This window comes from Cicer arietinum, chromosome 5, assembly GCF_000331145.2.
Source record: "Cicer arietinum cultivar CDC Frontier isolate Library 1 chromosome 5, Cicar.CDCFrontier_v2.0, whole genome shotgun sequence".
NCBI classification, from domain to species: domain Eukaryota; kingdom Viridiplantae; phylum Streptophyta; class Magnoliopsida; order Fabales; family Fabaceae; genus Cicer; species Cicer arietinum.
In genome coordinates this window covers 65,631,145-65,646,275 of record NC_021164.2, presented here as the reverse complement: position 1 = coordinate 65,646,275, position 15,131 = coordinate 65,631,145, and the positions used below count along the sequence as shown (strand labels likewise).

Below are 15,131 nucleotides of genomic sequence, written 5' to 3'. Positions count from 1 at the left end.
TCTTTCCCTCCAAAACCCAACTCTCATAGTCTTAATGTTGACCAAAATGATAAAACATCATGTAGTCTGATTGTTGATAGGTGATACTGCATATTTTGAAGACTATATCTAATATGGCCAAAACTACCCTAAAATAGTAATCTTCCTAATGCTATCACACAGGAAGTTGGCTCACGTGGACTACAGAATAGCACCTTGAGGTTGTATGTGATCTACAGATCCAAGAATTGAACCAGAGAGGGAGGTACAATATATGAACTTCCTCCATAAGTCTACTGGTGGTTGAGACCTTTGAATCTCTTCAACAAGGCCATCAATCTTGCGGAATATCTATAATGGCACCAACAGTCAAAATATATCACAATGCATTTTTTGGAAACAAAACTATTTATTGAAGAGCACTTTTAACCTCCATGGATCGATTGTTGATGAAATGTGCTTGTGGATGTTTAGAAAATGCCTTGTTTCTCTCCAAAACTGCGCAATTAATACCTGCAACAAAACAAAAGGAGTATCTCATTTAGAACAGCAAATTTGAATGAAAGATGTGGGTAAATTGATGATATAAGAATAAAATATACAACATGAGGCATATTTTTAATATATGTAATAGGATTTTTACATAAAAAGATTAAAAGAAATTCAAATAAAAGGTTATCTTATGATTTTCAGATAATTGTTTATACCAAATATATAAGAAACAAAGAAGAATAAATTATACTCCCCAACAAAGTTTTGAACTGAAAATAATATAACCTCTCGTTGAGAAAACACTTTTTTCATATTTTTTTCCCCTCTTAGTTACAAAAATGCCACTTATTTGACTTGAAAACAGGAAACAGAAAATAATGTAGTGCTTTTGTAATTAAAAGTGAAAACAGAAAACAATTCCTCAAAGTAACCAGACCCTTGTTTACATTACCACATATGTTCACAGATGTAGTAGTTAACTGTTTCCTTTAAAATACAATTAGTTGAAAACAAGAAACAAAGTGGTATGTTTATAATCAAAAGTGAAATCAATTATCATATTCTTAAAATAACTTGTTAGGATATAGAATATAAGATCATTAGAGTAGTTAAATTAGTTAAGATTTGTTAGTTAGTTAGTTAATTGATTAGTTAGAAAGTATATCGTATAAATAGGAAAACATGTGGTTGGAGGAGGAAGATTATTCAGATTTGTTAACATTTTGTGGATAGAGCAGTGGATCTTTTGTAGAAGGGAAACCTTTGGAAGAGAGTTTTATCTCCTATTCTTTCCTATTTTCCCAATAAAAGTGTTTCTTCTTTAATTCTTTTCTTTTCAGTTCAATTCTTGGATTCCTAACTGTTGAGAGTGTGAGATTTTAGAGAAAAGGAGGAGAGAAAATAATAAGGGTTTGAATATTATTGATAATAGCTTAATGCTGACTTGATTACAATAGACTCAATACTAATCTCTATTTATAGAGAAACATAGACTAAATCCTAAATTAGGAATAAATCATAATAATAATAATAAGAGATATTCTAAGATATCTCTATAATTATAAATTGATCTTAAGAAATAATTTAAGATACTCTAATATAATATAAAAGATATTATAAGATATTTTTTAATATTCTAACACTCCCCCTCAAGCTAAAGCTTACTAAGCTTTAGCTTGCTACAAGAAAATATTTTGCTCCACAAAATAATAAAAAATATGGAGAGGCAACTCAGGGATGCATGCGAAGTCGGAGAGAATTGCTATAAATATAGCCTAGCCAGATAGTCTGATTAATCATCAGCCTGAGAGAAATTCATGGAAGGCAATTGAAAAAAGCAAGCTCCGTTCTTCTAAAAAACTGCATTTGGAAGCTTCAAACCAATAATAATGGAGAGGCAACTCAGGGATGCATGCGAAGTCGGAGAGAATTGCTATAAATATAGCCTAGCCAGATAGTCTGATTAATCATCAGCCTGAGAGAAATTCATGGAAGGCAATTGAAAAAAGCAAGCTCCGTTCTTCTAAAAAACTGCATTTGGAAGCTTCAAACCAATAATAATGGAGAGGCAACTCAGGGATGCATGTGAAGTCGGAAAGAATAGCTATAAATATAGCCTAGCCAGATAGTCTGATTAATCATCAGCCTGAGAGAAATTCATGGAAGGCAATTGAAAAAAGCAAGCTCCGTTCTTCTAAAAAACTGCATTTGGAAGCTTCAAACCAATAATAATGGAGAGGCAACTCAGGGATGCATGTGAAGTCGGAAAGAATAGCTATAAATATAGCCTAGCCAGATAGTCTGATTAATCATCAGCCTGAGAGAAATTCATGGAAGGCAATTGAAAAAAGCAAGCTCCGTTCTTCTAAAAAACTGCATTTGGAAGCTTCAAACCAATAATAATGGAGAGGCAACTCAGGGATGCATGTGAAGTCGGAAAGAATAGCTATAAATATAGCCTAGCCAGATAGTCTGATTAATCATCAGCCTGAGAGAAATTCATGGAAGGCAATTGAAAAAAGCAAGCTCCGTTCTTCTAAAAAACTGCATTTGGAAGCTTCAAACCAATAATAATGGAGAGGCAACTCAGGGATGCATGTGAAGTCGGAAAGAATAGCTATAAATATAGCCTAGCCAGATAGTCTGATTAATCATCAGCCTGAGAGAAATTCATGGAAGGCAATTGAAAAAAGCAAGCTCCGTTCTTCTAAAAAACTGCATTTGGAAGCTTCAAACCAATAATAATGGAGAGGCAACTCAGGGATGCATGTGAAGTCGGAAAGAATAGCTATAAATATAGCCTAGCCAGATAGTCTGATTAATCATCAGCCTGAGAGAAATTCATGGAAGGCAATTGAAAAAAGCAAGCTCCGTTCTTCTAAAAAACTGCATTTGGAAGCTTCAAACCAATAATAATGGAGAGGCAACTCAGGGATGCATGTGAAGTCGGAAAGAATAGCTATAAATATAGCCTAGCCAGATAGTCTGATTAATCATCAGCCTGAGAGAAATTCATGGAAGGCAATTGAAAAAAGCAAGCTCCGTTCTTCTAAAAAACTGCATTTGGAAGCTTCAAACCAATAATAATGGAGAGGCAACTCAGGGATGCATGTGAAGTCGGAAAGAATAGCTATAAATATAGCCTAGCCAGATAGTCTGATTAATCATCAGCCTGAGAGAAATTCATGGAAGGCAATTGAAAAAAGCAAGCTCCGTTCTTCTAAAAAACTGCATTTGGAAGCTTCAAACCAATAATAATGGAGAGGCAACTCAGGGATGCATGTGAAGTCGGAAAGAATAGCTATAAATATAGCCTAGCCAGATAGTCTGATTAATCATCAGCCTGAGAGAAATTCATGGAAGGCAATTGAAAAAAGCAAGCTCCGTTCTTCTAAAAAACTGCATTTGGAAGCTTCAAACCAATAATAATGGAGAGGCAACTCAGGGATGCATGTGAAGTCGGAAAGAATAGCTATAAATATAGCCTAGCCAGATAGTCTGATTAATCATCAGCCTGAGAGAAATTCATGGAAGGCAATTGAAAAAAGCAAGCTCCGTTCTTCTAAAAAACTGCATTTGGAAGCTTCAAACCAATAATAATGGAGAGGCAACTCAGGGATGCATGTGAAGTCGGAAAGAATAGCTATAAATATAGCCTAGCCAGATAGTCTGATTAATCATCAGCCTGAGAGAAATTCATGGAAGGCAATTGAAAAAAGCAAGCTCCGTTCTTCTAAAAAACTGCATTTGGAAGCTTCAAACCAATAATAATGGAGAGGCAACTCAGGGATGCATGTGAAGTCGGAAAGAATAGCTATAAATATAGCCTAGCCAGATAGTCTGATTAATCATCAGCCTGAGAGAAATTCATGGAAGGCAATTGAAAAAAGCAAGCTCCGTTCTTCTAAAAAACTGCATTTGGAAGCTTCAAACCAATAATAATGGAGAGGCAACTCAGGGATGCATGTGAAGTCGGAAAGAATAGCTATAAATATAGCCTAGCCAGATAGTCTGATTAATCATCAGCCTGAGAGAAATTCATGGAAGGCAATTGAAAAAAGCAAGCTCCGTTCTTCTAAAAAACTGCATTTAATGCTGACTTGATTACAATAGACTCAATACTAATCTCTATTTATAGAGAAACATAGACTAAATCCTAAATTAGGAATAAATCATAATAATAATAAGAGATATTCTAAGATATCTCTATAATTATAAATTGATCCTAAGAAATAATTTAAGATACTCTAATATAATATAAAAGATATTATAAGATATTTTTTAATATTCTAACACTAACATAACCAGGCTCTTAGTTACATTATCACAGTTATAGGAACATTGTCAGATAAGCTAGTAACACAAATTAGCAAAGGAAACTCCATAGCTCATTTTAAAACCTAGCATTATCTTTTTTTTTTATCCAAAACCTAGCATTATGTATTACATAGAATTATTTGCAACAAATATATAAACATTAAAGTAGAAATCATTGCCATTGCAAAATTACAAACCAAAAACATGACATATCTCATTATAATTATGGCATCATTTTCAACCCCGTCACAAGTGAACTTCATATCCTAACATCACATAAAACTTGCATCCAAAAAAGCAGGCATTAATCAATTGGAATGCAATAAGCTTAGGCCCTACCTAATTTTGTGAGCAGAATAGAGAGAACAAGACCCACAGGCCCTGCACCAATGATCAGAACAGGAACCACTGCATCATTGCCATTGAAAGCTTCCACCTTTGAGAAGCCTCTGCTTTGCATATGCTGAATTAAGCATGCTCTATTTTGAGTTTTGCCTTTGAAAGGGTAACTATACCTTCTAATAAACCTTAGAAATCCCATGACCGAAAAATTAAAAGCCAGGCTCAAATGTTCACCATGAGAAAAGAAGACCCAAGACGAAAAAATAACCTGGGAATATAATATAATAGTTAAACAGCCATGAACAAGCAAAAGTCAAAAGATGCACTACTATCACAAGATATCATCATTTCAAAATCAGGCTAATGATGATAATGGAATTATCCATACATCTCGCTATCTAACTTATTCCATACCCTTCCTAGAAGTCACTTGACACAAGCAAGGTTGGTGAATTAGATACCCTTCGTAGAAGTTACTTGACACAAGCAAGGTCGGTGAATTAGGGGGTTTGAGGAGACAACGTCAACTTTATTTGGACCAGGAAAATTGGAAAAACATTTACAGTTCTTAAACTAGTTTGTAAACCAAACACTGCATCTATCGTCGAAATCAAAATAGAGTAGACAAATTACAAAGCAGTAGAAAAATGAGAAAAATATTAGAGACATAGTTTCAAGTTCAAGAAAGAGGTTGGTAGAACTACCAGTAACAAGAGGTACTACACCTCAACAACCGCTTTCATGTTCATTTATATTGATTACTCAAACGTACAAAGAATCCCCCAGAGATAAATTTTTGCATCAAGAATTCATTTTACATTATTATTATATATATGTTCTTCACATCATCTCACCCAAGTCTATACACCAAACTCGAAAGACAAAAGCATATATTACAAAAGGTAATCCATTACAGGCCAGCAACCGACCCATACCACTACTTGGTCCTATTTTGGACTCCCACTTCTCTATTGAAATTTAACAGCAACCAACAACAATCAAGTAAAGACATATTCAACAGCAACAGCGATAAATTAGTATTTTCGTTTCAACTCTAAGCAACTAATTTGTTAAAATTAACAAAAGTATCACAAAATATCAAATTTTGCACATATACAGCAGAAATATATTGATCATAGTCCCAATTGCATAATCAACCAACCAATTTAATATAAATAGAGTGATATAAAAAATAAAAATAAAAGGGGGGAAAGATGATGCATACCTGTTCGAATAGGGTCACAGAGGGGGTCGAGAGAGAAGAGTGAAATGAGTGTGAAAATGGTTTAGGGGTGCAAAATAAGAATTTGAGAGTTATTAAAAGTAGAAAAACAAATAGTAAGGTGATAGGTGTAATTTTTGAAACTTCACCCTCACCTCGATGTAAGTGTAACTAGTGGATGAGGCGAAGCTGCATTGTTATAATAACGTGTTATGTCTCGTCGTCTCAAACTCACCCCCACAAAGACACCACCAACGTGGCCTGGCCAGAAGAAAAAAGCTCTCTTCTTTTGGACGGCTAAAATGTATCAGATTAATTAAAATAAATACAAAATATACCACGTCATAAATTTTCAATTAATACAAAAATAAATTTTAAATTACAACTTTTAAAATATTTTAAGTATTAATTGATCAAATTTATTTTTATTAAAAATATTCTTGTATATCATTTTACATTTTAAATTAATTGAACCGTTCATTTTAATAATTATTTTATTAGTTTAACAAGTATAAGTCATAAGTTATCATTCATGTGTTATAAGCTAATTTTATCTATCAAAAGCTATTACTACCACTGGTGCTCGGCTCGGGCGATGTACCAGTAGAAATACTATTTATTTCTAAAAATATGATATTTAGAATATATCATGTTGATAATAATATAAATTCAAAGTCACTAAAATAAAATAAAGGCTAAATACCACCTATAGTCCCTTAACTTAATTTCAGTTAACGATTTAGTCATTTATCTTTTTTTTCCCGTTTTGGTCCTTTATGTTTTTAAATAATTTCAGGGTTATCCTTTAAGTGAAGTTCGGTTAAGAAAACCTTAAAAAATATCTCATTCGTTTTCTCTTCATTTAGGTTTTCTCTCTCATTTCTTTTTATGTTGTTTGGTTTCTGTTGTCATCTCCCTTCTCCAAATTTCCAAATTCATGAACCCTAACTTTTCCATATGTCTTCACCCTCCTAAATTCAGGATTCATTTGCAATTTCTCTTCATTTTCCCAGTTCGCAGTTTCCTTCAGAGAAAGCGAAGATGAAGTCGTTATTCAGTTGACGGTTTCAGTTTCCTTGCATTCGCATTCTCAGTAGCAAATAAGTTCCATTATGTTCCCAAATTGTCTCAGTTTGCAGGAGGTTGAGTTTGACCCATTTGTAAAAGAGGCAGCCATGAACTCGAGAATTGAAATTGCAAATGAATCGTGAATTTGGGAAAGTTAGGATTCATGAATTTGGGAATTTGGAGAAGGAAAATGGGAAAGTTAGAGTTTATGAATTTGAGAATTTGGAGAAGGGAGATGACAACAGAAATCAAACAACATAAAGAGAAATGGGAGAGAAAACTTAAATGAAGAGAAAACGGATGAGGGATTTTTTAACGTTTTCTTAACAGAACCTCACTTAAAGGGTAACCCTAAAATTATTTAAAAACATAAAGGACCAAAACGGAAAAAAAAAATAAAAGACTAAGTCGTTAACTGAAATTAAGTTAAGGGACTATGGGCGGTATTTACCCTAAAATAAATGAATTTGCGGACAAACTCATAGTATTTAGATTAATAGCATAATCGACAAAGTACTTACACATGTGATAGATTTAAAATGTTTGAAATACATATGTCTCTGAATCTGTAATGCTGACAATGTTAGAGTAATTGATTGAATATGCAAATCGAAGTTAATCTTTTAATTTGAAACAAACGAACATTGAAATAAGTCGAAAAACCAAACAACGTCGCACCAAGAAATCGAACAAAATAACATTACTCTCAATGATGAAGTCACATTAAAATGCAAAAAAAATATTAAATATAGATAGAAACCATTTATTTGAATAAAATCAGATAATAAATAAATTAATTGAGTGACTTTAAGTAAAAAAATTTATCTTAAACCACATGTCTTCAATACACAAAGAATAAAATAAGTGTGAAGAAGAAGAAGAGTGTGCGACTACCCCATTTTTTTCGTCTCGCGTTAAATCATGTTACATCGCAATCATATTAATAAATAAAAAATTATGAAATCAATACATAAAACAAATTAGGAATTGTTGTGACTATGTTGAACATTTATTTGATTCATTATTATGTACAACGATACAATATTAATTTAACTAATTAGTAACATTTGATACAATAGTAATAATTAATTTATGAATAAATTATAATTTGATCTCCGACCTGTTATAAACTCTTCATTTGATTTCAAAACTATACAAATACAATAAGTAACTCTGAACTTTTATTAATCTATCTATTTTATATTTAAATTATAAATTATTTTACTCTCTCATACTTTTAAAGCAATCAAATGACTAAATTGATAGATTAGTAATAGTTTATAAATTATTTATAATATTTATATAATTCAATGACTAGATTGAAAATAAGCAATGATTTAATGATTAATTTGATGACTTATGAAGAGAGATATAAGGATGACTTCATAGGAGAGGTGAGTGAGGTAAATTGCAAAGGGACAAAGAAATCCATAGTTTTTTAACTTGTGAATAACGTCTTTTAATTAACTAAGTGGTGTAAGCCTTAATATTTTCCGACAATAACTCCTTATTTTTTTGAAGTTTATGTTCTTCTTCATTCACCATAAATTGGTGGTTTTCAGTTTTTTGAACTCCATGTGCTTTTTTCCTCTTGTTTTAAACTATACAAGTGGTTTATACACGAACTAAGTTTTTATTTTGTAATTTTTACATGATTTCATCGTCTCAAATCGACATTGTTTTATTTATTGTATTGGTGTCATGTTCGTGTGATTTTTTGTATTTTCCGTTTTGTTACGGTATTTGTTTGATCTAGATTAATAGATCAACTTCAATCAATTATTGATTCAATCAATGATTAGGTCGTCAACGTTACAAATTTTGAAGCACAAATTTGAAAACATATATATTCATAAATAATGTCATTTTATGCTATTAATTTAAATATTATAAATGTATTTACAAATTTATTATTTTTATTTTTAGCAATATTAAATTTGTATTTATATATAATGTGCCGTATCTATTTAACTGAAAACACATCGTTTACTTTTTGTAAAATAAAAATACCAACCAAGTGAATACATTTGCCTATTAAAAGAGAACAATAAGATATTATACTCTTTAACTAGTTTACAAATAATCAAAGGAAAAGAATAAAAAACATATTCCAAACTATTACGAATCAAGAAGAATATTATTATGTAATAAACAAAATTATATACATCAAATTATTGAGAGACAAATTCAAATATATTTTATTATGTTTTTCCGACTACTATCAACTTTTAAAAGTCCCTTTTTGAAAGACAAAATTCAAATATAGTTTATTATAATTTTTCGACTACTATCAACTTCTAGAAACCTTTTTTAGATTAAAAACAAATTCAAATATATATATTATATGTTTTTTACTATTATTAATTTGACTTAATTATAGTTTTTGTCATTTATTTTAGCTGAATCACGAAACTATTTCCCCCTATTTTATTTCTTTGCACTTTTGGTCCTCAAACAAAATTTTAATTCTAAATTTAATGAAATGTCATTTTTTTAAGTCATACCACACAATTTATCATCATAGATCTCAAGTACAATTGTTGCACCAGAAAATCTTGAGGCATGACGTAGCTAAAATGAACGCAAAACAATAACACTTCATTAAATTTTGGACAAAAATTATATTTATAGACAAAAACTCGAGAGAAATAAAATAAGAGAATCGTAATTCAGCTAAAATAGAGAGACAAAAACTGCATTTAAACTTATTAATTTTTAAAAGTGCCTTTTTGCAAGAAAATCTAGCCACTTGTCTTTTTTTTTTTTTCATCCATATAAGATGGATGGTTTACAACTATTTTTTAATTTGTAATAACTTCTTTATTTTTTTTGTCTTTTATATAAACATTAGTGATTATCACATAGATCCAATTTTTATTTTGTGTTTGTCAGTGATTTAGTCGTTTAATCGCGACTAGGTTGCTACTATAAAATAATTTGATTTATTATAGATTCAATCAATGTTTGACACATTGATTACAAATTTAAATATATTACTATTTCGAACATTTAAATTTTATTATATTTATAAATATTTTTTATTATTAATCTTGATGGTGTAAGTTTATTTTCAAATAAGATACAATTATTTTTTTAATTTTAACAACTTTAAATATATATTATTATTTGTTAATATATTATACTAATTTAAATTACTTTTATTTTATTGTTATCAAAGACAACACACAAAAGCAAAAAAATATAGTATTTTCATTTTTTACGACTCAAAACTGTAAATATTTATATAAACTAATATATCAGTAAACATGTTTTTTTTTTTAATTACATTATTTTTCAAAGATTAAAACATCTTTAAATAATGTAATAAGAGTTAATTTAAAAGTACTATGCGTCTTAAAAAAAATTACAAGTTCATCACATCACATAATTGTTTTTATTTCCTTCTTAAAAAAGTATTTTATATGTGTAATTTTATAAATGATTATAATAAAAATGAAATATTTTTATTGGTATGGCAGTTATAATGATTAGTGATGAAGTAACTTCATATTCACGAAATGATATATATTATTTTGATTTAAATATAATCTTAATTATCTACTTTTTATTTAATATTTGTTTTGGTTATTTTATTTTTTATTTAAAATATATTTTGATTGTTTATCTTTTTTTAATTTATTTTGGTATTTTATCGTTTATAAGTTGTGTATTTTTATTATTTTTATCATAACTATTTTAAACAACTATATAATTAATGTCATGAATTATTAAGATAAAATATAATGTTAAATGTGAAATATTAGTAAAGACGAATGAAAATACAGTAAATTATGATAAATATCGTTCCTTTTAAATAGTTCACATATTTTTGAAAATATGCAAGAATAATTTTTTCAAGTGTAAGTCTATATTGAATTAAATTGATGTTTTTTGAAATTTTATTTTACAGGATACATGTTAACAATTGTTATAATTTTTGTTGTGCAATTGAAATAACTAAAATACAGTATTTATAAAATATAAATAACAAAAATAAATTGAAATATATATAAAGAACTAAAATAAAAACCAATATTAAGTAAAAAATAAATTAATAAATTATATTTAAGTCAATTATATTTTATAAAAATAATTATATAAATGAAATATTTATAATAATAAAATATGAGAAATTATATCCTATATCTCACATTTATACTTCTACCTCATATTTTGGGCAAATTACCTATTTTACTCTTTTTATTCAATATTTTTTTTGTATCCCACTAAATTGACCATGAGTTCATGAAAGCTTCATAAAAAAAGTTTTCCAGAAGACTTATGTTTCATAAAATTTAAACTTTGTATATTGAAAATTGTTTCTTTTAATTTTTCGTACACAAATATGTTTTACAAAATCAAACTTTGTGTATTAGAAAACTTAAAACTTTTAAAGTTTTGCGGTACACAAATGTGTTTTAAAAAATTTAAATTTTGTGTTATAAAAAATTTATTAAGTTTTTCAAAATACACTTATATGTGTTACATTTTTTTTTTAATTTTTTTATAACATAAATGTTTTCAGAAAAATCCAAACTTTGTGTTACGAAAAAAAGTTTTTCGGAACATATACATAACCAAAAAACATAAAATTTAATTTTTTTTTAAGTAAAATTATATTTTTATTAAAATATGGAGTATGAGTTTAAATTTAGGAATGTGAAGTAAATTTTTTGCAATAACAAAGTTTAATTTTCATGCACCGATAGTGTAAAATGTTTTACATAGTCAACAAATTATAACCCTACCTTATAAGTAACAAAAATACTACCTACACCCCTCACTTTACTACCCATATCCCTCATTTAAAAAATCAAATACCCAAAATGCCCTTTCATATTTATAATATTATTTAACTTCATTTATCCCTTCATCACCATTTTAACATCTCATAACTCACATATCACAAAATCAGCATAATTCACCCATCATAACTCATAATCATTAAAAACTCACATCACTCACTCATAATATATACTTCATCAGTTTTCTCTTCACATTGTGGTTAAAGTGACCCAAGAAAGGTATGTTTGTCGTTCTGTTTTTGAGTTTGTGTTTTTTTTTTTTTCCTTTATAAATATGAGAATTTTACGTGAACTTAGTTTATGTACGCTGTAACATTACGTGAACTAAATTAATGTACATTGTAAAATTTTATAAATCTCACGATTTACGCAATTTTAATTCACGTAAACATACACGATTTAATGGGAGGAGACAACAATGGCGAAATGTATGAAGGTTTGGAACCTCATTTTGAAGATATGGATGATGGTTTGGAACGTGATTTCGATGAAATATATGATGATTTGGAACCTAATTTGATACAACGAATGATGGTGTTGAACCTGAAATTGAAGACGTTACGAACAACATAGAGTTTAGCACCGTCATGATGTTTGATATGTGAGATGATTTATTGAAATGAGCTATAAATGTTGGAAAGGAAAATAAAATAGTCATTGCCATTTTTAGATTCGAAACTACAACAACACGACCAAGAACAAATATAAAATTAATTATTGATTTTAACATATTTATTCTTCAATGTAACTAAATCGAACTGTCGCTGTCCGTGTGGCATTAAACTCATCATAGGCAACATTCACAATGACTCCGAGAAGTTAAACTAATATATTTGCATCGTCATCCTTGTTAAATACATTAACACTAAAGAATGCATCAGTGACAGAGATATGCAATAGAGAGTAGACATCATCTAGAGTAATCGTCAACTCCTCAATTGGAAGATGAAAGCTATTGGTGTCACAATGTCACCTCTCTACAAAGGAAGAAATAATCCATTTGTCTATCATTTCATAATTGCATTTTAGCAAGGAATATAATCCAGAACTTTTTACCAATTGTTCCACATATTCATGTTCAATCATAACTTCTTTTAATTTTTGTTGTTGCTAAATACTCTTAACTCCCATGAACTTGAAATAAAATACGTGAACAAAAATATAAGTTAAAATACATTACGACAATAATTACAAAAAATTAATATCATTGAGAAAATTACCTCGCCATCCCAAAGTCGGGTGATCACATGATCAACAAATGTCCTAAGGACAAAGCTGTCAACCGAATCACCAGAATATTCATCATCCCGTGGAGGTTCGTCTATGTTATGTGGTTGGGCTTCATACTCTGCCTCTTGTGCCTCTTCCCGTTAGGCCAATTATGCTTGTTGCTGCTGCGATCGTCGTTGCTGTATAGATCTGTCAACATGTTGAGCACGCTGAGCCCATGCGGAAGCGGTTGTTTAACACGAAGACTCCCCTCATCAGTAGTACCCTAATTAATTATAACATGACCAACTCTGTCAGTAAACATTGTGCGCATCATTTATGCATAACACAATCATAATAAAAAACAAAAACATACGTTAACTGAGTTCACGTACGTGAACTAATTGTCTTGAAACCCATATATGTGTACGTGAACTGAGTTCACGTATGGTGTACGTGAAATGAATTCACGTACCTTTCTGGGTTTCTTAACACTAAGTTCACGTACGATTCTGAGTTTGGAAATAGTTAAAAAACGCGACAATATTTGAAACAAATTCAGAAACACAACAATACAATAAAGATGAAACGAAAACAGAAGGGTGCATTTCAAACAAACACAAACAACAACATTGTAAACAACACCAACAACAACAAAAACAAAAACATTGTTACTTATTTGATTGAAGATGATGAAGATGTTGAAGGTGACAAATAAGATGGAGATGAAGATGAAGATAAAAATGATGAATGTGATTGAATAAAGTTGAAGATGATGAGTGAAATAGATAAGTTAGGTTAATGAAGAAGATGAAGTGAAATAGAGAAGAAATGATATTTTGGTTTAAAAAAAAATTTAGGGGTGTGGGTAGTAATTTAGAGGATGTAAGTAGTAAAATTGTATAAGTAATTATGACATAAGTTAATCATTATTCACAATTTAATAGTTGTGATTAATTGCCAGTATAAAAAATATTTATAGCACTAGTGAATACTTAAATTAATATAATAATAATAATAATAATAATAATAATAATAATAATAATAATAATAATGATTTAAAATAAAATAAATTATTTTGGATGAATATATATTAGCTAAAGTGCCACTATATCTCCTTTTAGCGCTCTCTTCGATAAGAGTCACTATTGTTTCTGATTTTGTCCAGAGGCAACTCTCTCTCTTTCATGATCACTGTTGCCTCGTTGGACGCCGAACCACACTGCTGTTCTATCGATTTGTTCCCATTCTACGTAATGATCGGGATTCTTGCCCAGATTCAACCATCCTAATTCAGTATTTCCAACGGTTTATATATACCTCTCTCTCTCTCCTCCCTAATTTTCTAGGGTTTCGATTTTGATCCCGCCAATTTTAGACGCGTAGCAGCGCGATACTTGATCCCGCTTTATTTATTTTTTATTTTTATTTTTACTTGATCTCGATTCGCCATCTGATCTGACTTCATTCATAGGCAGGGTTTTACTTGATTTGTGCAATTTCTACTTCTTCAATCAGTAAATTTTGTAGGATTAATTGTTTCGTGGGTTTAGGGTTCTAGAAACGTAACTATTCGTTTACCGCTTTTGGGATTAGGGTTTTCTATTGGAATTTAGCATTTCAGGTGTATCTATGACGACAGGTAGTAATAGAGCTTATCGCAATCACGAATTAACGGACAGTGATTCCAATTTTGGTATTTCAAAGCGTGGTTTTGACAATAATAAGTTTAAGGAAGAGTATGATGGGAATATAAACGGTAAGGGTAGGAGCAGAGATGCAAGAGATAGAGTTATTCAGAGACAGTTAGATATTAGGGAGAGAGAAGCTTCAAATGGTAGTTACCGGTCATCTTCGAGTGATTCTGTTTGCAGTGGTGGGCTTGGTCCTAGAAGATGCGAGTTTTCTGTCAAAACCATGGATAGAGAGCCAGGTGAGCTTTCAAGTGAGAGTGGGTCTGATGATGGTGTTGAATCAGAGTCACTGGTAAAACACTGTAAGGTTGTGATTGGAAAAGAGTTTGATTATGGTGTTGAATCAGAGGCATTGTTGAAACATCATGAGGTTGTGACAGACAAAGAAAATGGGAGTCAATCTCCATTGCAGAGGAATAGAAAGTTTTCGCCGATAGTGTGGGATCAAGATGACAACAAAGTTAATAATTTATCCAAACTTAAGGTGGTTACAACAGTGACCGC

At 30.1% G+C, this 15,131-nt stretch overlaps 2 protein-coding genes across 3 annotated transcripts in view; one reads left to right on the top strand and one right to left on the bottom strand.

The window, feature by feature from the left end:
- Nucleotides 1-6,142, bottom strand: part of LOC101515349 (uncharacterized) — a 10,054-nt gene extending 3,912 nt beyond the window's left edge. Inside the window, exons 1-4 of one of the 2 annotated variants that reach the window (XM_004502259.4) lie at nt 6,007-6,142; nt 4,627-4,897; nt 410-492; nt 195-330 (exon numbers count right to left, since the gene is read on the bottom strand). In XM_004502259.4, coding sequence (XP_004502316.1) covers nt 195-330; nt 410-492; nt 4,627-4,828 — 421 coding nt within the window. In that variant the 5' untranslated portion in view covers nt 4,829-4,897; nt 6,007-6,142. Of the gene's footprint in view, nt 1-194; nt 331-409; nt 493-4,626; nt 4,898-5,854 lie in introns of both variants that reach the window. The other variant, XM_012716394.3, reaches the window with a different exon arrangement.
- A 7,915-nt stretch (nt 6,143-14,057) lies between these two features.
- LOC101515025 (cyclin-dependent kinase G-2-like) overlaps nt 14,058-15,131 on the top strand; it is a 4,142-nt gene continuing 3,068 nt past the window's right edge. Inside the window, 1 exon segment of the mRNA XM_073368205.1 lies at nt 14,058-15,131. This exon segment is cut by the window's right edge and continues 10 nt beyond it. Coding sequence (XP_073224306.1) covers nt 14,566-15,131 — 566 coding nt within the window. The 5' untranslated portion in view covers nt 14,058-14,565.